We start from the raw sequence: 24,413 nt of genomic DNA, 5'->3' as shown, positions 1-24,413 counted from the left end.
GTGCCGTGTTGAGGCTTCAGGCCCCTGGGCAGCAGGAGCTCTGGGAACTTCTGAAGCCATGCCCGGACTCCAGGGGCAGGGAGGCAGGATGAGGGGCAGCAGCACATCCTTGGGAAGCAGGTTGCTAAACCCCTCACCAGGTCACGGCAGGTCGAGCACTGACTGTCTCCTCTGACGCCAGGACAGGAGTCACTGCCCAGGTTCACGGGGGGTTCTGGTGCTGCTTTGGGGCGAGTCTGTGCAGTGATCCTGGCACTGCTTTGGGATGAATCCATGCAGTGCTCCTGGTGCTGCTTTGGGATGAATCCATGCAGTGCTCCTGGTGCTGCTTTGGGGTGAATCCATGCAGTGCTCCTGGTGCTGCTTTGGGGTGAATCCATGCAGTGCTCCTGGTGCTGCTTTGGGGTGAATCCATGCAGTGTCAGTGCCTGTTCTCAGAGCAGGGCCATGAAGGAGCCTGGTGCAGCAGAGGTGATGCTCACCACAGTCACAGCCTCTCCCACAGGCTCTTTTGGTGGTGGGTTTCTAGTGCAGCTGATGCCTCTGTGAGTGTGAGCAGCCTTGAGATCCTGCTGTCCTCCAAGCAGGGAAGCTCCTGGGACAGCCAGACCCAGATGCAGAGCTCTGGTTGCTCCTCTGGCTGCCCAGCAGTGTGGCCACCTCCATGGGATTCAAGAGGAGGCTTAAACGCTGTTGGTGCTGATAAAAAAACAGTGTCCAGTGATCCCCAGGGAGGCTCCTACCCTCTACCAGAGGGGCTGTGGAAGTTGCTCATTTTCCTAAAGCTCTCCCACGGGCTGTGAGGAGCAGCTTTGGGGGTGGGCAGGGAAATGCCTGATGAATTCAGGCAGCCCCATTTCTTCTGATCCGTTGGTGCCTCCTACCCAGGAGCCCACAGCCTGAACATCTGCTGCTGGAGTGTTAACCACAGCTTAGGAAAGGGCAGTTTTTCCTCATGGCTGTTCACAGGGACCGAGTTGAGCCCAGTGCTCAGCCTGGACAGTTCTGAAACTCTGAGCCCAATTTGTTGTGCTGTTTGGTCACTTTTGGACATTACCCTGTTCCTTGGAGATTGCATTCCTTTTCAAAATAGCTCCAAAATGAAACACTGCTGTTTTCTATGAGTTTTTATTGTGGGTAGGAAAAGAAAGGGATGGGTTGGGACCTTGCCTGAGGCAGTTTGTTAGGCACAAGGGGAAAGCTTATAAACAGAAGGACAGTGAGGGGCTGGAATGAAGCTCAGGGCAGATTTAAGAGCAAATTCAATAATTCTTTGCAAACATTAGGAGACCTCCTAGCTCTCTGCAGCTACTTGGAAGGAGGTTTTAGCCAGATGGGGCATGGCCTCTTCTCCCAGATAACAAGTGACAGGAGAGGAGGAAATGGCCTCAAGTTGTGCCAAGGGAGCTTTAGGGTAGATATTGGGGAAAAATTTCTCACAGAAAGTGTTGTCAAGCCCAGGAACAGCCTGTCCAGGGCAGTGGTGGAGTCACTGTTCCTGGAGGGACTTAAAGACATGTAGATCCAAAGTGATCCGGCAGAATGCCTTTCCAGGGGTCTTTGTAATCCTGCCCCAGCAGTGGGGTTACTGCACCTGCACAAGGACACACCCAAGAGTTCCACCGTGAGAATGGGGTGGGAAGGTGGTCCAGGAAGGGTCGGGAAGTGGCTGCTTCAGGCTCTCCTTCCTGACCCTGTTGCTTTGATCTGTGTGCTTTTCTGGCCATGGAAAAATGCATCAGCCTGAGCTGATCTGTTTGTCCTTTACAAACAAGTGCAGATAGTCTTGGGAAGCGGGACAGGGAACTGGGATCGTGGAGTTGCAGGGCAGACCAGCACAAAGCTAACAAGGCTTCAAGGTGTTGGCCACGGGAGGCAGTGGAGATTTCGGATTCTCATACTTTTACTTCTTAGAAAGTTTTGTTTTCTCTTCTTCAGTGTTAAACGGGTTTTGCAGTCAGCAAAACAAACCCAAAGGTGTGTAATGGCTCTGCCATTTCTGACAGCTGTTTTACTTCAGCAGAGAAGATTAATAGAAGAGCAAAACTTAGGAAATTTGGTCAGCATAATTCCTGGAGCCAGGCTGTGAGTGAGCAAGGATCAGGTGCTCCTGTTCTGGATCCATTCTCTTCACTGCTTTTGAGCAGTAACACTGTTGTCTCACCATATCCTGTTTTCCTTTTTGCATTTTCTTTTCTGATGTGTGTAGTGCTGGAACCTGCCTTAAGGTGAAGAAGGTGCACTGACATTCCCTTCACCTGCTCATTGCCAGTCCAGAAGATGCTCCAGGGCCTCCAGCAAGGACATTGCCCAGGGTCCCCGTGGTGAGGACGGGGTGGCAGCTGCTGTGCTGGTGCTGGGAGCAAGGGCTGTCCCAGTGGATGGGCCCACTCTGCCTGAAAGAGCTTGGTAACCTTCTCAGGGCTGTTTCCTGTTATCACTGCTAAAGAGGAACCCTGATCTACCTGAGGTCAGGCAAGAGTCTGAGTTCATCTCTTTTGCAGCAGACTGAGCTGAGGACTGGGTCTAATCAGAGCATCCTACCGTTTGACCCATATCTGGAATCCATCCAGACAGAAGAGCCCCGGAGCCAGCTGCCCATGTGGAAACCAGGCCAGCCGAGCTTGGTCCGTGCTGGTTGCAGGTCCCAGTGTGCTGATGTCCTGGCTGAACCTGTGCTCCGTGGCTGGGGCTGTTTCTCCTTGTTCTCAGAGCCGGTTCTCTCTCAGCAGAAGATGCACTCTGAGGTCCCAGCTTTCTGCAGTAAGAGAGTGTGGAGCCTACTGAAAGTCCCTGCCTTTGCTAATGCAGCTGGCATTGTCCGGGAAAACCAAACCAAGGAATTAGCAAAACCAAAACAGTGAAAAGAGCCACAAGTATTATTACAACCACGACAGGCAGCTCAGCCGCCTCTCAGGGAGTAACAACTTGCAGATGTGCAGGATGAATAACTCGGGTGCTTTGCAATCCAGCTCAGCTCCGACTGCTGGGGGAGAGCAGGCTCAGGATGCAGCCCTGCTCTGCCACCTGCCCTGGCCAGGTAAAGAGGTGATGCTGTGGATGTGGCTCGTTGCTTTCCTCGCTGGCTGCCCCACTCCAGAGCTTCCCACAGGCTGCATCTCTGCCGGCTGCAAGACCCTGAGTGGGTTCTGTGGTCTAAAAGTCTTCCAGGCTCCCAGGTACAGCCAGCTCTTACAGAAACATGCCACTCTGCCCTTCCTGGGGTTTGCCTGCCCACCCCTGCGGTGCCCACGTGCTGCAGCTGCAGGAGAGGGGCCCGGCCAGCGCTGGGTGCCCAGGGGGCACTGGTGCTGGCTGTGCCCCGGTCTCTACGTGCCCTGAGCAGCCAGAGCTGCTGTGAGATCCCCAGCAACCCCAGCCATGGGACTGAACATGATGTTCTCCTGCCTTTTCAGTGAGGATATTTCCCATTTGGGCCCGTAGAGAGATCTTGGAGCTGCAGTGCCTGTCGCTCACCTCTTCCTCCTCTAAAGCTGGTGGAACAGGAAGAATGAGCCCTGCTTTGTGAATCTCACAGCCCTTGAGGCAGCCTCAGGATCTGGGGGACTTGACTCATGGTTTCTGCATAGCTGGGGCTGGCAGCTCAGCACTCAATAGCTGTGTGCCTGGAGGACTGACTATAAAAAGTCATGTTTAGATTTCTGTAGCATTCGTCGTTTATTCCAGAAAATATGGCAGCATGTCTTTGGGCAGAGCCAAATATGGAAATTGCTCTGTCATCTCTGTATGAGACAAAGCAACAATCCAGATCCCAACACCTTTTTTTCATCCTGACCCACACCTGACATCAGGGATACATCTATTAAGGCTGTTCAAACCTGCCAGACTCTTTCTGTGCTGCTTATATGTTCATGCCTTTCTGAGAGTCCCACCCTCCTGGAATTCAGTGCCCCAGCAGCATTGCTGTTGCACAGCTCTGCTCAGCATCTGGGCTCACCTCCTCTGCTGGGGTCACTGACTGTTACCTCCTGCCCTGTGCAAAATTGACTATTTCCTTCTCTTCAAGGCGGCCTTTGACTTATCTAAAGCTCACTGTTGCCACACCCCTCTGCCCCCATCTGTTTCCCTTGCACCCCAAAGGGATGCTCCCCAGCAGGATGGAATTGTCACACCGTGTGAGGCTCCCTCTCCGTGCCTGTTTTTTTGAAGCAGGTGCTGGTGGCACCTGGCACACCCCCACCAGCTCCTGGAGAACTGCTCTCCTCGCTTCATTCCCGTTTGTGGGGGGCAGATGAGCCTACCACTGCTTTTATTTGATTTAGAAAAAAAACCAACTCTGACTCCAACCAGAAGTTCAATTTTATCTCCTGATTTCCTTTGTGTGGGCTCTAGTTTTGGTTTAAGGCAATTAGGAGCACAAAAATGTTTGTGGTTAACTGCCACCATTAACTACTGAACTCAGGGAAAGCAGGCCTAGCAATCAGCAGTTTAATGCCAGGAGCTTGGGAATATTTTCTTGTTTGGTTTTTATCTTGTCTGTGTAAGTGGATTGCTTAAACTGCATTTTACATACATGGGGTCAGTCATCTCTGATTGAAAGCTGCCTTAATATTATTTAAGGTTGGAAACGACTAGAAGTAAATCAAATTTAGGTCATTTTGCTTCTGAATAAGAACTTGCATTGAGGGATTGAATGCATTTTAACTAATCCACTTAAAGTCAGGCAGTGACTTAATTTAGATTATTTTTCCTGAGCAAGTCTGTCTAGGTAAGACCTTGCACTGCTTTCCAACCCGCCCTGCTTCACTGGGGGTAGAGCAGAATTAAATCCACGTACAGCAGCAGAGTGCTGGGTTCCAACATGTGAAATTAAATGCAAAATATATATATGGGAGAATGAAGTTGTGTTCTGGATGAGGTTTTAATTATCTCCTCTCAGAATAGCTGGTAGAAATACAGCACATATCTATTTGGGGAAAAAATACAGGATATTGGACAAGAATTTGAAGCGTGCCCAGAGACTTCCTTTGCTGTCCCTGAGGCAGTGTGCAGTGCAGCAGCTGGGTAAGGGTCTCAGGTGATTTCGTGTTCCCCTCTGCCTTCAAAATACCTCTTTGTTTGCTTTTTCCAGAATACAGTGTCCTGACGAGTGCTTACTTCTTGTAGGTGGCGTTTGCGGTGCAGGATGTTACAGGTCACCAAAAAGAACTGGAGCTACTTTGTCACTGCCACGAGTGAGAGCACAGCTGTGTGGTGTGAGTGCCATTCTTTTGGAGGGGTTGCTCACAGAAGAAGTGGTGAAGTGCTGTCCTTCAGGTAAGCAGTTTCATTTATGAGTGCAAGTAAGTGAAATCCTGACTGATTAATTAGGAGTTTCGTTCACCACAAATTAACCCATTTCTCCTTCATTGAAATAGGGACTAATCCTGATGCTTTTCCAGCACAGCTTCCTTACACAGAATCACAGAATCATTTAGGTTGGAAAAGCCTTCTAACACCATCAGCTCCACCCATTCTTCCACTGCTGCCAAGGCCACCATGTCCCCAAGTGCCACATACACCAGCTGTTAGATCCTTCCAGGGATGGGGATCCACCACTGCCATGGGCAGTCTGTGCCAGGGCTGGACAGCCCTTTTCATGAAGGTGTTTGTCATGATATCCAGCATAAATCTGCCCTGGCCATTTCCTCTGGTAGGGTTTTCCTGGCAATTGCCATTCCGGGGCAGTTCTTTGCCACGGCTCTGTGGAGGGAGCGGACCAGCCCCTGGGAGGTGTTACGTGAAACAGGATTTGAGGAGGAAGCCAAGGGCTCATTCATGTCCCTCACTGGCAGTGGGACCTTGCTGTGTGGGCTGGCCGTGCCAGCTGTTTCCTGCTGGCCGCGATGGTGTGTCAGGAACATTGGGGTTTGCCAGCCGGGATTGTCGGCTCCTCGCAGGGCTGCTGCAGGAGGCCTGCCCTCACTGCCTTGCTCCCTGCAGCTGGAAGGGCCAGAGGTTGGTGCTGCATGCTGAAAACATCCTGGCAATAGACACTTTGGAAAATAGAGCAGAACTTTTTTATGTGGATAATTATTTCTGAGAGATTTCAAAAATACAGTTTTATGATAAAAATTTAAAATCATTTTGACTGAATAACAGATACCAATTTTCAGGCACAAATGTATCAGTCTAGTTAAACAAAGCACTGATGTATGTCAGAGTGCTCGTTTGCTGTCCTTGTTTTATGTAGGTCAGGCCACGCCAGTTGTGAAAGTGACAAACTGTTTCTCCAAACTGTCACCTGCTGACATTTAAATCACACTGTGTGTCCAGAACTTGAGTAAATATTTTAGCTAACTTGGGCTGAGGTGGCACTGAGGAGATGAGACAGCAAGAACTTGTTTGTTTGTTTCTCCATTACATGTGAACAAACATTGCCTGGGAGACCCTGGTATTTACCAAATTGAAGTGCTGAAGGACTTAATGACTAAAAGGTAATCAAAGCTGTTTTACCAGCAATATACAACAGCTCTACTACAGCTTTCGTGTAATCCACCTGTTTGGAAGGTAAAATGTGCTTTGGTGAACTCCCTGCTGCTTTGTATACCTTTAGGGTAGTTTTAAACTGTCTCTTTAAAGTTTTAAAAGCGGTCTTGTACATATTTAACTTTGGGGTAATTAACATGTGGAAGTGCCTGTTAAGCTGTGGAGTAGTTTAACACAGACATGTGCTTAAGCCTGTTGTGTTCAGCATAAGATAAGTAAATGTGATACCACAGAGAATGAAAGGTTTTGTTAGCAGAGCTGGAGAGTTGTGTCTTAGAGACCAGAAATTTGACGCCCTGTTCCATACATTGCACAGGACTCACAGCTCTCAGTGGGCGTGGGGTCACAGTTCTCCATGGGAATGTTTTTGGGTGCCTGTGCTGCTTTGCATTACACTGCTGCCTCACTAGATGTCTCCAGGAGCAACCTGTGTGCTCCAAGATGCATCCCTTGATAAATCTGAGACTGGAATGTGGCTGGAACTGAGTCTGAGCAGGAGTTGATCTGTTTGCATGCTATCACCACCTCTTCTGCAAGTGAGAGTTAATCTCTGAAACGTGAGGGGTCTTTTAACGTATTTGTGCTCTGTAGCTTAGAACTGGAGAAGAATTTTGTCACGTAACACATTTATAGATAAGCGAGGGCCACTTTTGGGCAGGGGGTTACAGGCCAGTGAACTCTGTCTTGATTTTCTGTCAACCCAGGCCTGTTTCATTCACAGTTTAGGATGCCAGTGAAGCTTCCTACATAAACTGCTTCTCCATCTTCTCCTCTATCTGGAATTGGGGGGAAAAATGGTAAGCAATAAACCTGTGAGTATCTCTTCTCACAGGAAGGACGATCACAGCTTCCTTCCAGTGACTTTAATTAACCTACTTCAGCTGGGCCAGTAAGTTCAGCTCATTCAGCCAAGCAGCAACATTTCTTCTCATAACTGTGGATTATCTGATGAAGCTGCAGCACTGCGATCCGATTGCATCAGCTCGTGTGTGAAGTGCTGATAAGCCAGTTTCGGATACCAACCCATAGATCATCTCGGGGATCTCTGCCACGTACAGGTCCTTCCAGTGTGAAGGGAACAAACAGCCCCTGGGGCTGAAAGCTCTTGCACCTCTCCTGCAGACCGTGGGTTCCTCTCCTGCTGGCAGTCGCCCTTTCCAGCCTTCGCTAAAACCAGGCACGCTGCCCAGAGGGTGGAGGAGAGGAGGATCTATCTGCTCTCCAAAGGGAAGTCACACAGAGTGGCCTGGGAGAGATCACAGGGGTCACCCCAGGGCAGCCACCTCTGCTGAGGCGATGGAGCCCTGGAGGGACCCACAGCCAGGATCTGCCAGAGATGCCAAGCTGGGCTGTGGAAAGGAGTGCTCCTTGCAGGCTAGTGCTGTTCAGTCCTCTTGAGAGACCTGGGGGATGGCCAGAACGTGTCCTTGGTAACTAGAGGACATTCCCGAGCTGGGGGACAGACTGGAGCGCAGCAAGGCGGCAATGCTGCCATTCAGGGATGAGGAGGAGCAGTGGACTGGCAGGAACAGGGGTGCAGGATGGGATCCTCTCTGCGGGTGGGCACAGCCTCTCCCAGGAGCTCGCCATGGCATCTTGTGGAGCAGCTCCGAGCTCTCTGGCTCTCCTGGGCACACACAGCTCCCCAGGAGGGCCAAGCTCGCTGGGCTGTGCTGCTACCAAGTGGTGCGTGGTCCTGGTTCCCACAGCAGGCCTTCACCTGCCTCCTGACCCGCCCACATGCCATGAGCCTTGATGCATCAGCAGGACCCAGGCGTGTCTCACTCCTAGCCCACGCTGTGGGTGCCGGGATGGCGGTGGCTCGGTGTGGCTCTGCCTGTGATGGTGCAAAGTGCTGCATTAGCAGCTTGAGGCAGAGGAGAGTTTCTGTCCTAGAGGGCTTATCAAGTGCTTGTGTTCAACAAGGAATTGGCAGTGCTGGGGTAACGGTTGGACTCAGTTGGACTCGTCCTAGAGATATTTTCCAGCCTAAATGATTCTAAGGAAGTCACAGGAGATTCCAAGAAAGGCAGAAAAGAGAAGGTACTTTCATACAGCCTGAGGGAAAAATCTCAGTCTCCACGAGTTGTTGTCTGCAGGGGTGGGCACTGGGGGACAGGGACACATGAGGAATGTGGGGGCAGAGACTGGCATCCCACCAGTGTTGCCAACCTCTGATGCTTTTTGGAGGACAGCAGGCCACCACGAAGGGGTTCAGCAGTAAAGGAGCAGGTGGATTGGTGGTGATCTGAGATTTACATTAGATTTCACGATCCTTTTTGTTTTCTTAGACTTTTACAAGCTGTAAACTGTGAACTCTGGGTATACAAATGTTAGGATTCATTCTGACACTGCTATTCTCAATATTTACACAGTTACCCATACTTCTTCTGCATTTCAGTAATTTTTTTTGCCTCAGAAATAGCTTGCTGTAGCAAAGGGCCCTGCAGGGCAATTTCAGTGCATGTAATAAGATTTAATTTGCATTTGGTTTGACTTTTCTGCCCTTTAATTTTGTTCCATGTTGGTGTTTTGCAGTGCTATCGGGCAGGTAGGGCAGCAGCTTTGCTGCAGCCCAGCTGTCACTCTCCAGCCCCTGTGCAGGCAGGACGCAGCGGACACAGCAGCAGCCCATCTGCGCCGGCGCCCGCGGAAGGGAGAGGAGCACCCGGGAGCAGCTGATAAGGAGGCACAGAACCGCTCTGTTTGTGAACCAGATTGCTGAGTGGAGAGCGAAAAGCTGCTGCTGGGAGAAAAAAAGGAAAGAGTCATCCCGAGGCGTTCAGCAGCGAGCTATGCGAGACACAACCTCAAACCACAGGAAGCCCTGATATCCCATGAAGTAACAAATATTTTTCTATTAATACCAGCATTTTTATTGCCTCTTTCATCCAGAAAGAACCCTACTTGGCTTTTATACTCTGCACACTCAATTTGGTAATTGCTTCTCCTTGCCACAAGATATTCCCAAAGATATGCCAATAGCAGAGACTTGAGTACTGGGACAAACAGCCCTGGGAAGGGAGCACAGTGTCTGTCCAAAAGCTCTCGGGGGCTCTGACAGGGAAGAGCTGTCCTGCTCTGTCCTGCCTCTCTGGCTTCCATCCTGCTGGCCTCAGTAAGGGAAAATAGCACCTAGAAAAGAGGGCTGGAGAACAAAATATCTCTAAGCCTCAAAAAGGGACTAATATTATATACACATACAAGTACAGTACATATTATTTCTTTAGCTTGCTTGTTCGTGTGTGTATTATAAATCTGAGTCAAGGAGGGAAGACATGGAAAGCTTTAGAAAAATGTGTCTGAGATAGAGTACAGAACAGGAGAGGAGTGCGGGAGCCAGATGCTGCTGCCCTCCTTGACCAATAAAGACCCCAACACCCTCTGGCAGAAGGCAAGGCAGAATTCAGCTCTGGAACAGCCTTGTTGGTTTTCCTAGAGAGCTAGAACAGGGAGAGTGCGTTCCCTCTGCTGCCTGCCAGGACAGACAAACAGCATGGGTGCTGTGGGCAAATCCTGAGAACGGACCTGGGGCCTCGGGGTTGTTCTCTTCACTCTTCCCGTGGTCACTTCCTCTATTCAGTGGCCCCAAACCCAGAAGAGACAGATGTCCTTGTCCATGGCTGTGTGCTGCCCTCCTGCCACCCCTCCTTTCTTGCTCTGGCAGGGCATGGGGGCTGTCAGGCTGCTGTGGAGCCCACGGTGAGCTGCCTGTGCACAGCAGGTGTTCCCACCCTGCAAGTACTTCTGATGGGTCTGCCCGAGGGATCACTGGGGGAGCGCAGGAGAGCGGGTTTGTTGGATCTATGATGGAGATGGGGCTCCCTCAGGCTGCAGGAAGATTTGGGGTCATACCAACGATTCCCTGAAACCTCAGATTTACCCAAAGGCTGTAACTGCAAACACCTTTGCTCAGGCTTTTCAGAGAGAGGAGAGTTGGCAGCCTTCGGGAGGAGGACACCCATCTTTATCCAAGGCTGTGACCTTAAGCTGTTTTATCTAAGCAGATGCAAACTTATTTAAATGCTCTTAAATCAAATGGAGACAGGCATAGCCTAAACTGCTGTAAATTGTTTGTACATGGAAATTGCCTCAGCTGGGCAGCCTTTTAAACCACCTTGTACCCAGAGTATGAGTGGTGACTGAAAAGACGTGGTTTGTCATCGCTGCACGTGGCACTGCCAGGAACTGACCAAAGGCATCGTGCCTTCAGCTGCTGACCACCAGCTCGCAGTGACGTCCCTGCGTACACCCGCTCCCTGACCTCTCTCAGGGCAAGGTTGGTCGGATTTACTGAAACTGGCTCATTCAGACACGGAACTTTACGTGGGAGCAGGGGAGGATCACCCACACAGGCTTTCTGGTCACCAAGGGATCCCAGGCAGGAAGGAGGGAGCTGCCACCAGTGATAATCAGCAGAGTACTTAATTGCATCCTCTCTCTGTGGCTTGCAGAGGATGTGTGCATGCCTAAGGCTTGCAGATTAAACAGCTGGTGTAAGCCAGCCTATCTTACTTCACAGGAGAGAAGCAACCACACTGAGCCACCCCTGTCCTACTGAGAGGCTGTTGCTTTGAACCTTGAACTGCAGCTGTGCTCAGGCACCGCAGCCCTGACAGCGAAGCGCTCAGAGTGCATGTACAGCCAGCTAACGTGTGCGTGTGCCAGGTAACGCCTGGGGTGAAGGGTGAGGCTTTCTGTGTAGGCAGACACTGGGAGCAAGGGCTCAGGAGCTGTGCTGGATGAGTAGGGCCCTGGACTGAAAGTGCAAGGAATCCTCCCACTGTCCTTTCTGGGCCACCCGCTCTGCTCAGGTGGATCTCCACAGCAGTTTTGTGTGAGCAATGCAACAGCAGTGAGACTCGGTGATTCTGCCATGCAGGTACCTCAAGGTGGTCTCTGCTGGGAAGCACCGCCCAAACCCAGTCTGATGGTGCCCCTGTCCATGTTTGGCCAAAGCTCCAGGGCCACTCTCACATGCTGGTGTCCATCCCCTGTCAGCGCTCCGAACGGACTCGGGGTGCTGCCCGCCAGTTGGGGATCACCGTCCCTGGCAGCTGGGTTCTGACTGGCCAGTGTATGCCGAAACATTCTGCTCTGCGTGAATCCCAAATATTTTTCTCCAGAGTTGAAAGCTTTTTGTGAGCATAATCTGCCAGTCCAAACAGAAGAAAATCTCTATTTGGTCTGAAGAGCAGAACTTGGCATGGTTTGCAGGGGAAAACGCCAAGTACGCAAGGCTGTTTGCTCGCCTTGCAACAGTCACGACTGTTCCTTAGCTCCACTGGGGCACATCTGGCTGTCATCTCTGCACATCTGTATCCTGTGATTTACACAGTTTTCTCCCAATGCTTTATGTGGTTTTATACTGTGATGAGGCTCTGGAAAGAAACAAAAGCGCCTCTTTCTGCCCCTCTGAGCCAGCTCTGTGGGAACCTTCGTAGGGCCCTCGCAGAGCTAAGGGAACCTCCTCTGGAGTCTCCATGGCCCTCCTTGGAGAATGGTCCACCTGGCAGCAAGCAGAGATGCCAGCAGTGACCTGTGCAGAATGTACATGCATCAGTAAAGCCTTGCAGGATGTGGCTGGGGAAGGAAGACTTTGCTTAGCACCTCTGCTCTTTTTCAGCCCCAAGGTGAGATTTCATGCACACTCGAACACCATTACACTGATTCAGACTTTCAAGTCAGTCCTGTTCAGTTTGGCATTATGACTGGCTCCTGGCCTTATGGGTCCAACAAGAGTATCAGCCTGGCAGTCCTTCTGCTGTTATTTTGGGTAGGATCCCACCACACACAGGTACCCAGACATTGGCTGGAACCTGTGAGCAGTTGCTGAAAGCAGCAGCAGCTCCTGCCCTACAGAGACTGTGATAATCTAAGAAGATGTTTGTGTGTCTGTCTCCCACCCTCAACCCAGCTGGTGATGAGCCAGCTAAATAGGATTTCCTCTCTTGGACTGCAGAAGGAACTCCAAAGAACACAAGGAGGTTCTGCTACCTGCAACCACCTCCAACAGTCACAGCACCTCTGATCTGCACCTTTGCTGATTGGCACCCAAAGAGCGCCAAGATCATGAGATTCCTTTTCTTTTTTTTAAGGAGGAGGAGTCAGGTGGCATGTAGGTGTGATCTGATGGCCTAAAGGTGACCCATTGTTAAGTTCCTGCACTGCTCGTGCATTAGGTGGTCAAGAGATGATCCTTGAAGAGTACTGAAATGGTCAGAAGGGGAGCAAGAGTGAAAGGGTGAAAGTGGCAAAAATGATATAAAGCAAACTGTATAATGTTCAGCAGCATCTTAGTTACATCTGTTCTTTCTCTAGCAGTTGTTTTTTCTTGTAGAAGACTCCTGTAGAAGATAAATATAAAGCTTTTCTTTCAGAAGAGTAACATCCATGGCAATTCCCTTCCTTCTGTTTCCTCCTGCAGACGGAGCAGTTCAAAGCCTGTTCCACCCACACACCAGTTTATCAGTGGGAGAGAAGAGGGAATTCTCCTGTCTTATGCTCCCCAGAAATGGAGATGTTTCAGGAGCTAGTACTCACTATGCTAGTAAGGAATTTGTTAAATTACTTTGAAATTCTGAATGGGAAATTTGTTCCTAAGCTTCACAGGCTTCCCAGATATTCCCAGTCTCAATTCTCCAGGCAGCGAGCTCATGCCTGGTATTTATGAGCAGCCCTGCAATGGGATGAGAGGAGGCCTGTGATGGAGGAGAGAGTAATGATTTTGCAGTGACTCTCAGGGTCACATTTTCGAGAAGTTACTGACTCCAAATAGACATTTAGATTTAAAGGGAGTACTTTGGGAGCACTGTCACAGTGCTCTGTCGTGTCGGCAATGGGGATGTTCACCCCCAAACTCCTCTCACTTCATAGTGGGTTGACTGGTTTCCCATGGCATCAATCAGAGCCAGCAGTGGGACAGCCAGGATCTCTTTCAAAAGTTGGAGTGACTTGCTGAAGCGTTTCACAGCACTACAGGTTTCAGAGTTGTTTACCATGGGATAAAACCTGCCCTGCCAGGGGGAAGGGAGGGTATCCTATCTGGAAAAAAACAAACCAAAACAAAACACCTCTTCCATAGTTACATCCTAGCCAGTTGTTAACTCCATTTACTGTCTGTTTGGGAGCTGGCTCTGCCTACCCAGGACCATCAGGGACACCAGTGTTGCTGAAATTGTGTGGAGAAGCACAACCAGTAAATGTGCAAGAGCAGAGCTGAAAATTGACCCGCTGGTCAGCTTCAGAATCACAAGAAACTGATGGTGCTACCTCAAGAATGAGACCCTCCCTAACAAGAGTGGTTAGTAACTAACCAAAAATATTGGCAGTGATGTTTACTTTAGTTTCTGTGTGCCATGAGCCATGGCAGCTCTTGGGAAACAGGCTATAGGAACAGAGATATTTCCTCTACTCTCCTGTTCATCTCAGCTAAAAGTGGCTCTCCAGACAAAAACAGGTAGATCCGTCATGGAATGCCAGTGCCCTTTCTGGATAATGGTCCCTGCACCGCTGTGGGCCTACAGAGGCAGCTGTTCCCTTGTATGTGCACAACAGTCTAGTTCAGCAGAGCCCACAGACATCTGTGCTACTGTTGCAATACTAATCATGACTTTACAGGGAAGGGGAAGGATTCCGGCTGCAGCTTCTCCAGCGTGGGAGCCCCAGCAGTGGAGGGATGGAGTGGCTGTGCGTGGGCTGCCTTGTGCCCCAGTGCCCCGGCTGTGTCGGGAGGTACGGTGGGTGTGAGCTGAGGCCAGGCCGGGTTGTGCCTGCAGCTGGACCCCCGCAGGTGGTGTGAGCCCTGGGATGTGGGCTGGGAGCAGTGGGCTGAGGGCTGAGGGCAGTGTGGTGTGGGTTGGGGGCAGTGGGCTGAGGGCTGAGGGCAGTGTGGTGTGGGTTGGGGGCAGTGGGCTGAGGGCTGAGGGCAGTGTGGTGTGGGTTGGGGGCAGTGGGCAGTGGGCTGAGGGCAGTGTGCTGTGGGTTGGGGGCAGTGGGCAGTGGGCTGAGGGCAGTGGGCAGTGGGCTGAGGGCAGTGTGGTGTGGGTTGGGGGCAGTGGGCAGTGGGCTGAGGGCAGTGTGGTGTGGGTTGGGGGCAGTGGGCTGAGGGCTGAGGGCAGTGTGGTGTGGGTTGGGGGCAGTGGGCTGAGGGCTGAGGGCAGTGTGGTGTGGGTTGGGGGCAGTGGGCAGTGGGCTGAGGGCAGTGTGGTGTGGGTTGGGGGCAGTGGGCAGTGGGCTGAGGGCAGTGTGCTGTGGGTTGAGGGCAGTGAGCTGAGGGCGGTGCCCCCAGCCCGGCCTCTGCCCTGCCCGCCTCGTCCCGCCCGCTGAGGGGGCGGGGGCGGACGGCGCGAGGCGGGCGGGGGCGGTGCTGCGGAGCCCGGTGGGGCTCGGCGCGGCGCGGGGAGCGGTCGGAGCGCAGCGGAGCGGCCGCGATGGGCGCCCCGGCGGTGGAGCGGCGGCGGCTGCGGCGGCGAGGGCGCGGGGAGCTGCTGAGGGGGCAGCTGGGCGCGCTGGCCGCCCTGGCCCTGCTGCTGGCCGGCTGCGCGGCCGCGCGCGGCGGTGAGTGAGGGGCCGGCCGGGGGGCGGCGGGGCCGAGCCGCGGCGGGAGCCCGGCTGCGGAGGGAGGGGAACGAGGACAGCCGGGACTCCCCTCGGCGGGGGTCCGGGCCGGGGCCCGGCCGGGCCGGGGCGTTGTGTGCCGGGGGCGCGGCGGCTCCGCGGGCGGAGGGGAGCTCAACTTGGCGGAGCTCGGAGCGGCGCTCGGCGGGGCGGAGCGGGGCCCGCCCGGCGCCCGGAGGGTCCCGGCGGCCGCGGGCTCGAGGGCGCTGAGGGCTCGGGGCGGTCGGAGCGGGGTCCGCGGGCTGCCGGGAGCGAGGCCGAGGCGGCGGGACCGTGCCCTCGGTCCGGGTGTCCCCTGCTCGCCAGGCACCGGCTGCGCACGGGGTGATCGGAACCGGTTCGCGTTTTGCTTCGCAGATCTTTGACCGTAAGCAGAATTGAGCCACGGCTAATTTTCCTTTAAACGAAGGAGAGCGTACCCCTCCGTGACTTGAATTTGCTTTTTAAATAAACAGACGTGTCTGAAGGGTTTCACGGTGTCCAGCATGGTGTGAGGAATGCTCTGATGTTTAGGGAAGAGCACAAACACCACCTAAGGCTTGAACGCAGTGTTTCTTGTGGAGTATAGCGATGTTCGGATGGGTTTTGAAGGTTCAGGACTTGAATGCCCTCAAATTAATCTAATTGTCTTTTTTTTTGTACATGTCTTTTAAAACTTAAGCTTTTTCTCTCAAACGTGGTGATTCCTTCCGAGGAGTAAGGCCAGGAAAGACATGAGCATCGTTGTAAGTAAATAGGAGTGTATGCATGTACTGAAGTATGTTTAAGTCTACCTATACGGTAGATGTGGATGTGTGACACCGGTATCCATCCTTCCTTAGCCTAAACATCAAGGCTGCTGGTTTGAAGGTATGCGCCAGACCTGTGTTCTCTTCCCCCTTTCTGTCATGATCCATCTCCAGCAGAGCAGACTGGCTGCATGCTGCTTGCCTTAGCCACGTGAAAAACTGTAGATTACATGGTAAATTTCAGGCTTGTTTTAGAAGGGGCAGAGTGCACTCCTCTCCCTGAAGGGCAGTGTGGATTCCTCTCCTGTGTTTTAGGGTCCCTGCTGATGCAAAGGGAGTTCCATTGGCTGTAAATGGCAGTGCCACAGGTGCATTTGCTCTGCTTGAGCTGCCGAAACGTTTCCCAGCTGGCACTACAAACTTGTGTCAGAGCTGTTTTGCTTCAGTTTGGGAGCCTGTCTCACGTTGTGATCAGAGTTTGCTTAAAATTAATCTGAGAAATGAGCAATGGTACAGTAGACCCGGTGCCCTGTGTACCTGCAGCCACGCAGAGCTGGCAGTGACAAGGAGAAGAATCATTTTACAGGTGGAAATTTTCCACAGTGCCCGCTGTGTCTGCTGGCTCTGCACGGGCCCAAAGTGACCAGGCTCTCTGGGGAACCTCGCCTGCAGCCTGATGCTCTCTGGCATTGGTGGGTGGGAGGTGCAAAGGTGTGTTTGTCTTTATCGATTTCAGTATTTTTCCCACATAAAAAAGCGGGGTTTGAGATCCAGCACAAACTTTTGAGTAGACTGCAGTGCTTTGGTATCAAGTGGCATCCCCCCCCCCCCTGCCCCAGGGCAGTGTTCGCTGTGGTGTCGGGAGCGCTGGTGGTGTATGCGGCTGGCATGGCTCCCTCGCGCCCTTGCTGCCAGAGACACCCATGGTGTAAGGCCGGGCGTAGGCTTTGCTGGGCTGCAGTGGAGGTGCTGGAGTGGCTGCTGCTCCTGGAGAGCCTTCCCGTGGAGGTGCGATCTAGCTCAGTAACCCCAGGCTTGAATCACCTTTTAGGATGATACATCGTTGTTTTTAATGCTGCTGTTTTTCTTAGTCAGTCCCCCTTCCCTCAGGCACTGGCTCGCCATGGCCTGGATCCAGAGGAGCATGGCATTTTGGGTCAGTGGTGACCTGTGCGTGCAGAGGAGTATGAGGTGCCAGATCATCCTTTGTAAAGTGTGTGTACTGCATCTCCCTGCAGGACACGGGCTAGAGCCCTTCTGAAGAGGCAGGTAACCACGGTGTTTTAATTGGTGAAGCATCTGGAGTGAGCAGCTCTCGGGCACAGGGCACAAGCTCTGGGTTTCTGTTGTCGTGGCTCCCACTGCTCTTCTGAAGAACTTAATCCCTCCGTGTCTCGTTTGGCTGGGTCTCGAAAATGAGGCTCTTTGTCAAGTGGCTTTGAGATCTCCTGATGCTAAACGTGTAATAACAAAGTGCTGAAACATTATAATGTTTATATGAGGCTCATTCCAATGATCTCTATATTCCACAAGGCTCAGGTTTTTTAACCTTCTCTTTATTAAGAAGAAATCCAAGTTCACATAGTTCATTCGGGCAGTGAACATACAGCTGGGATACCTCTTTCTCACTTCCAGGCAGTGTAAGTCCGTGGTTATGCTCTCATGTTAAGGAAGTCACACTGGTAACTGAGAGGTGTAACTGAGATCAAACATGGCCCTGCAGACCCCAGGCCCAGCTGCCAACTGCTGGACTGAGTGAGTCTGCCATCCTTGCAGAAAGAGCCAAAGGAAGCATGAAGTTCATTTTTAATTTCTTCTTTTTTTCTTCCCTCTTTGTCCTCCCCATCAGACTGACTCAAATTCTCTCTTCTAAAGAGAGGGAGGAGTGGAGACTTCATTATATGAGACCATCTCTCAAATAGTAATGATTCAGGTTTTTCAAGAGAGCTTTCTGAGTCAGGCCTTTTACCAGTTTGCTGTCAGACAGCAAAAATAGCAGGGGCATCAGTCAGTGGGTTTTTCTTTTCTTCTTTCTGTGTTCCTGTGTTTTTGGCAGGAGGGTGAGGGAAAGCTGGGTCCGATTCTGCAGCCCTTACTCATGGGGATGGGCATATCCAAGCACGTGGAGTTGCCTGTGTGATTCAAGCATGGAAGATTTGGGTTGCTTATAAGTCTTGTTTTAACTCGATGGGAGTGAAGTGTTCAGAGGGGTGGAGCAAGGCCTGCCAGATGCATTTTGAGTGGCTCTGAGAATTCCCCCAAATCTGAAGCTCAGGCTGTTTTCACAGGACTGATAATTGCCTGGTCCTTGTGGCCTGTGGAGGGTTGAGAGCGTCCATGTCATGAGAACACATTCACAGAAAGCCTCTGAGTAATCCTGGATGGTGTGGCGGGAGATGGGAGCAAAGATCCTGGCATGTCTGCCTTGCACCCCTGTGCTGGCTGGAGGAGCTCACAGGACTGGAATGAGCCACGTAGGCTGTTTCCTCCTGACCGCTTTGTCACGGGCCCTGCCTCAGAGGGCTTTTCCTTACAGATCTCCTTACTGCCAAAATAACGTTGAAGAACCTTGGTGTGACAGATCCTGGTCCTCTGGCTGGGAGTTAAGTGAAAACTCCCTGATTTCATTTGAATGTTTTAGTTTGTGCAAACCAAGAAACCCAAACCGAACTTTAGAGGTCATGCAATGAAAGCACAAAAGCAGTTGTTTTCCTCACCTCTCCAGCAGAGCGTAATCCTAGCTCCAGTGCGAGTAATCCTAGCCCAGATGCAATGCTGTAATCGTTGGACCCCTGGATGTGGGAATTTACCCTCATAAACTCGGGAGAGGCATCAGGCCAGAGTGTGGTATGTGACCTCTTTGGCAGGGAACTTGTTTGGCCTTGCAGGAAATGACTTGTTCATTTATTTAGTACTCGTTCAAGGTCCTGCACCAACAGCCGAGTGGGACCGAGCTCTTGAGTTGAGCAGCTCAGGGAGCGGCAGGGATGGGGCACACGGTGGTGCTTGGAGGGGATGTGGGGGAACCCGCTTAAAGCTGTGCTGAGCTGTCAGCATCTGCTTCAGGTCTCCACAGAGCAGGGCTTGTACAACTGGCTTTTGGGTTTGGGCCAGCTGCAGGGTCTCCCTGAAGAACTGCCTTAGGAACATCCAGATCTCCGTTCCTGTTTGGAGTCCACTTAATTAAAACGTTCCGGAACTGCCGGGCTGCATGCCGGGCTGGCTGAATTGCCAAAGTTGGGTGCCTGAGGTGTAGACTCTGGCACACCACCTCAAACCACAGGAACCTGGTGCTTGGGACGTGGATGCAGGATGCTCAGGAGCTCTGGCTCCAGCAGGACATGAGAGCAGAGGGATGCTGGCCACCCCAGCTGCTCACAGAGAGAACACAAGGCTGTGAGAGGGTGAGTAGCAGAAAGCCTCAACAGCTGTTGTTCTGTGTAGGTTTGTGTTCCCCACCTGCCTGAGCTGATTGAGCTGTCCAGGTTCAATCCTGCCCTGTCCGTGCCTTGTGGCTGCTCCTGCCTGGGCTCTGGCATGGCAGTGGCCCTTAGCTGAGCCTTTTCAGCAAGCTAACCCAGCAGAAAGCTAGCCCAGGATAAATACAGGGGGATTTCTGCCAAATTGGCACACTAAAATGACTTGGTGAAGGGCATTAACAACCCAGAGAGCCCTCGGGTGGTGGCTGTGGTCAGAACAGCAGAGCTCGTGGTGAGGTGGGCACGGTTTGTTGGTTCAGTAGTTCCCTCGTGCTGCTGGCCTTAAATAGTCCGTACCTAGAGAAGGCAGGCTGGTCATTCGGCCCATTTTTGGTCAGAAATCCTCAAAAGGCTCAGCTGGACCTGTCATGTATTCATGTGAGAGGTACTTGTGCCTGTAGCCTCGTGGGAGGGAGAGTGTGAAAAAAAAATACTGTCCTGGGGTGGGAGAGGGGAGATCAGCAGTCAGCCCTGCAGTTTGGAAAACTCCTCTCACCCCTGGAGCTGACCTGCTTATACCTATTGGCCTGTGCCAGGGCACTTTTCTCTGTTTTCTCTGTTCTTCTTTAAATTGATGGCAACTTTATGGTAGCTAGAAAAATAAATGGTTGGGGTTTTGTTTTGTTTTTTTGGGGTTTTTTGTTTGTTTTTGTTGTTTTTGGGTGTTTGTTTGTTTGGGTTTTGTGTGTGTGTGGATTTTTTGTTTGGTTGGTTTTTTTCTGGTTTTTGTTTCTTTGGAGTAATTTAAGTTACCCTTTCTAGCTTTCTTGTCCACAAGGAAGCATAACAAGTTTAGTTTTCATAGAGACTTCCCTAAGATAAAACTTGAGGGAAAGAGCTAGGTTTCATGAAACCTGTCCCCAGAAACTTTGGAGTTTTGTGTTTTGGAATGAAAGCCACGTGGGATTCCTGGAGTGTAGAGCCTGAGGGATGCACCCTGTTACACCCTTGCTCAGGAGCCAGTGCAGCAGCTTCAAGCAGCCCCTGCGAAGCCGCAGGGTTCTCCCGTGGCACAGCGAGGGAGCTGCTCTGTGCTGGCGTGGCTGTGCTCTCCCCCTGCTTTTCACAGCCCACAGCCAGGAAGTTGAGTTGCAGTGGTGCATTTTTTTTAGTAACAGGGGGTTTTACTCTTTTCCAGCCTTGTCTTCCTTGCCCTTCTCTAGACCAGTCTCTAGGTTTGGGATTTTAGAAAGCACTGGAGATGTTCAGAGGCTTTGTTCTGCTCTGGGTTTTATCTTAGCTATTACCACGAGTCAAGTCAGACTGATGCCAAGAGCTGTTGGTAACCTCATCCTAATTTTTTTCCACTGCTGTGGCTTTATGGGAAGAAGTAGTTGGGCATGCCCAGGTGTGGGCAGGGTGTTTGTACTCCTGCCACTGTAATCATCTTGTTCTGTAGACATGCTCTCAGGAGAAGAGGGTTACACAGTGAATAAATCTTTGTGGCTGGTTTGCATTACTTGCAGCATCAAAGGGAAATCCTTTGAAAATGAAGTGGTAAATGTGTGTAATTTGCAGCTCGTGAATGGGTTCTTGCCTGAGGCTAAAGGGATGGAGGTGTTCTACCTCTCCTCTCTGTGGGATCCTTGCTGGACTCCTCCAGCCCTGAGCAGCCTGTCCTTGTGTTATTTACTGCCAAGGGCATCCTGATGGGGTATTTGCAGTTAGCTACTAGAAACCCGTTGGGGGCAGTTCCATCTCCCTCTATCTTGTCTTCCAGCGAAATCTTTTCTCGCATCATCTTCCCCAGAAGGTCAGGTCTCCACAGCAGTCAGCAAAGTGCCTGGTCAGGCGAGACTGAGACCTGATTTTGTCAGCTTGGAAATGATAGCAATGGAGCTGCCTTGTTAGGGAGATGGCCTTGGGATGAGCCCGCTGTACCTGGGGACTCGCCAGGGTGTTGAGGCCTGCATTGCTTCGGCAGTGGAGCCAAGTACATCGAAGGAGCATCTGCACATCTGTAAGACAGGAAAGAGGTCTAGGTGAGTGTGTTTGTACTGTAGTGTGGCTGGATGTCAGCAAAACGTTCAGTTTTAAAAATCTCTAGATGCTAGGCTTTTCTTTAGGAGCAGGCTGAGAAGACTCTGGAAATGATGACATTTCTAAAGAAGGAAAGGGAGCAGGATGGGACGTTATCCAACAACAAGGGCTGATGAATAGGAGCCCACAATATCTGGAGATGACTCCAGGCAGGATTAAAATCAGGAGCTTGATGCGGACTGGAGATGTTTAAGCTGATATTTTTTTGTGTGGTATCCCCAAGAGTAGGAGCACTGTACCAAGGGCTCCAGGGAGAAGTCCTGGGTCTTGTTCTTCTGGAAAAAGGGAAGCATTGAAGAGGAGTCCAGATGTGGTGTCCAGGGAGAAGGCTGTGTGGGACAGTACTTGCTGGGACTTTATTTGCCTTTTATGGACTCTTTTGGCAAACATGGAATGTCATCTGCCTGTAAGCCATGCCTGTGGGAAGCAGATGGTCTCCAGGTCCTGATGGGGACCTGGAAATGGCCTACAGGCTCAGGGGAGAGGGGAGTGGGAGCATGTCTCCAGCTGTACCTCCTGCCCTGCACTGTCCTCTCGCTCAGCTCTGTGGCAGGCCAGGGCACGGGTGATGTGTTGGTGGATGTGAGTGTGTGTTGAGAAGGGGTTATACCTTTCATAGAGAAAACCCACTCTTAGGCGCAGAGGAGTGTGAGAAGGGTCTGGAGGCATGGATTTTGTCGGTTTGGAACCATCCTGTGCAGAGCTGTGAGCCCAGCAGCTGTGTGGGGTGGCTGACATGCTCGGCCCGGCCTGACCTCGCTGTACCTCCAGTGCCGTCTGTGGTGCTTTGGCTCAGAGCCATGTTTGTGTGTCCATGGGCAGTTAGGCCAGGGACCAGGGCTTAACCTGCAGCACGGGAAGTGCTGGGCCGGAGTTCAGGTGGGCTGGTGTGTGTAGAGGTTAACCAGGTCCTTCCTCACTCAAGCCATTCTTCAGCCCATGGTCATGTCAGAGGAAATGGGGCAAGTAAGCATGTCCTCAAACTGTAAGGGCTGAGCTTAACGGGGAGCTGAGGTATGAGAGAAGTTCTCAGGATTCTCCTGGCACAGGAGTGACAGGCTCACGGAGCTCAGGTCTGCAGGAGGGTTTTTGCACCGGTCTGGAGTGTTCTGACGTGTCCTTATGGATCAGCCTCGGGAAGCTCCTGTGACCCCATGGTGGCTGAGGGATTGAAGTGCACAGCTGGGGTGCCCTCCTGCCCTCAGCACAGTGTGTCTCATCTGTTGCAGTGCTGGAAGAGGAGGAAGATGTGTCTGGACCTTGCTGAGTGAGCTCCTTTAAGGGGAACCTTGGTATGCCAAGGCTCATCCTCAGCATTTGCTCCAGCAGCAGGCATCACCTATCCAACAGAATTGCAAACAGATTTTGAGAGCTCGGCTGGGAAGGAGCCTGCTAAAGTCCAGGAAAAGAATATTTTTCATATACAAGCCAAAAACTTGTTAACTGAGCTACAAACAACTGAAGAGTCTGCTATTAAAATAATCCTCATTCAGAGATAGACTCAACTGGTGTTTTTCCCTAAGATGGCCAGAATATCCTGTAACATAAAGCAGGAGGAGAAACGAGCCTTACATGGACATTGCTTTCTCCACTGAGATGATGTACCCTGCAGTTCTCAGCGCACCTCTACGTAAGAGTTGATTTGTATTTTGTTGAGAGAATGGGACAGAAAGAAACTCCTGTAAATGAATGTTGCATACACTGACACAGTGCAGCAGTTCATTTTAGGGAAACCAGAGCATGAGCTGTGCCAGTTGAGGTTATGCACCATGACGTGTACAAAAAGGCTCATTGCATTGGAGTTCTGTTGTTTAAAAAGAGCAGGTAGGTGTGATGTGCAACTCCCAGGGTGGTGGCAAGCAGAAAAGAGCTGCTAAATGCCCTGTGGTCAGTGAGTGCCGTGCAGCTTGGGAGCTGGTGGGGATTCTGGCTGTGATCCTACTGGATGTGGAGGTTCTGCTTCCTTCTCTGCAGGGGGGTGCCTGGTGCTGTGGTCGGGCTGGGGGCAGAGGATGCTGTAGAGCCCTGTGGAGGACAGCAGCCCTGCTGAACTGCACAGCCAGGAGAGGTCTCATTGCTGGGGTGGAATGAAGTCCTCTCTAGAATGTAGGCTGCTGGACAGCTGGGTGGAGCAGCCCCTGGGTGGAACCAGTGTTAAAGCAGCGTGGTTCACATCTTTTGACAGGGCTCAGGTTTCGTGTCATGAGTCTTGGTGGGCAGGGACCATCCTGCTGCCGTACTGAGTGCACTGGCTGGTGCTAGGGTCCTCACAGGCCTTATGAAAACCAAGCTGAGATGACCCTTGTCCTAAGAGCTCCTTTCCAACCCAGGTACCTGTCAGATGCAGCTTGCTTGTTCAACAGGTTCCATGGGTGGTGCTCACAGCACAGTGCTGCTGGCTCTGAACTTCTCAGAAAGCAGTGGCATTGGAGGGGAGGGAGGGGGAAAAGAGGCAGTACTTAAAAAGCCCCTCAAGTTAATTTTGCTGCTGACTGCTGACAAAGTAAAATAAATTGAGTTTCATGTTCTTTGGATTTATTCTTGCACTAAATTGGAGGAGGCAGCAAATCAAGCTTCTTCAGAAGTGGATGAGTTTTCCAAGAAAATAACTGAGTAACGTAAAAGCCTTTTGAGTTAAGAGATGATCCAAAGGGAGGTTGAGGAGTGCCTGTCTCCATAGCAGAGGTGCTCCAGGTGTCTGAATATCTTTTTTGCCTCCTCTGGACTCGCTCCAAGAGGTTCAAGTCCTTCTGATGTTGGTAGCCCCAGGGTTGGATGCAGTGCTCCGGGTGGGGTCTCATCAGAGCACAGTAGTATTTTTAAAGCCCTGATCATAAGGCTATTAAAAAAAAAAAAAGCCAAGGCTTTTTGTTTCTGTTAGTGAAAGCCATGTATTTTTCCAGGGGAAGCACAAGTTCTCTTAGCCCCACTACGTGTCCCTCCGGTGCGCGGTTCCGAAGCACCTGAGGCGCGGGGCTGTGTGCGGGTGGCGGAGCTCTTTGGGGGAGGGAGGCTGAGGACCCGAGGACTCCGGGGCTGGCGTCTCAAATTGTTTAAA

At 51.6% G+C, this 24,413-nt stretch overlaps 1 protein-coding gene across 10 annotated transcripts in view; it reads left to right on the top strand.

Moving 5' to 3' along the window:
• The window catches only part of SLC24A3 (solute carrier family 24 member 3), a 134,426-nt gene that overhangs the window by 13,851 nt on the left and 96,162 nt on the right, over positions 1-24,413 (top strand). For 5 of the 10 annotated variants that reach the window (XM_050315765.1, XM_050315762.1, XM_050315761.1 and 2 more), the window contains 3 exons: positions 5,128-5,277; positions 9,028-13,039; positions 14,110-14,223. In XM_050315765.1, the coding sequence (XP_050171722.1) occupies positions 12,883-13,039; positions 14,110-14,223 (271 nt within the window). In that variant the 5' untranslated portion in view covers positions 5,128-5,277; positions 9,028-12,882. Of the gene's footprint in view, positions 1-5,127; positions 5,278-7,210; positions 7,287-9,027; positions 13,040-14,109; positions 14,224-14,906; positions 15,049-15,420; positions 15,834-24,413 lie in introns of those variants that run through there. The other 5 variants (XM_050315768.1, XM_050315763.1, XM_050315764.1 and 2 more) reach the window with 5 other exon arrangements.

Source organism: Myiozetetes cayanensis, unplaced genomic scaffold (assembly GCF_022539395.1).
Source record: "Myiozetetes cayanensis isolate MyiCay16 unplaced genomic scaffold, myiCay2020 scf2-11, whole genome shotgun sequence".
Taxonomy (NCBI): domain Eukaryota; kingdom Metazoa; phylum Chordata; class Aves; order Passeriformes; family Tyrannidae; genus Myiozetetes; species Myiozetetes cayanensis.
Note: the sequence above shows the minus strand (reverse complement) of the source record. Positions and strands in the feature narration are given on the sequence as shown.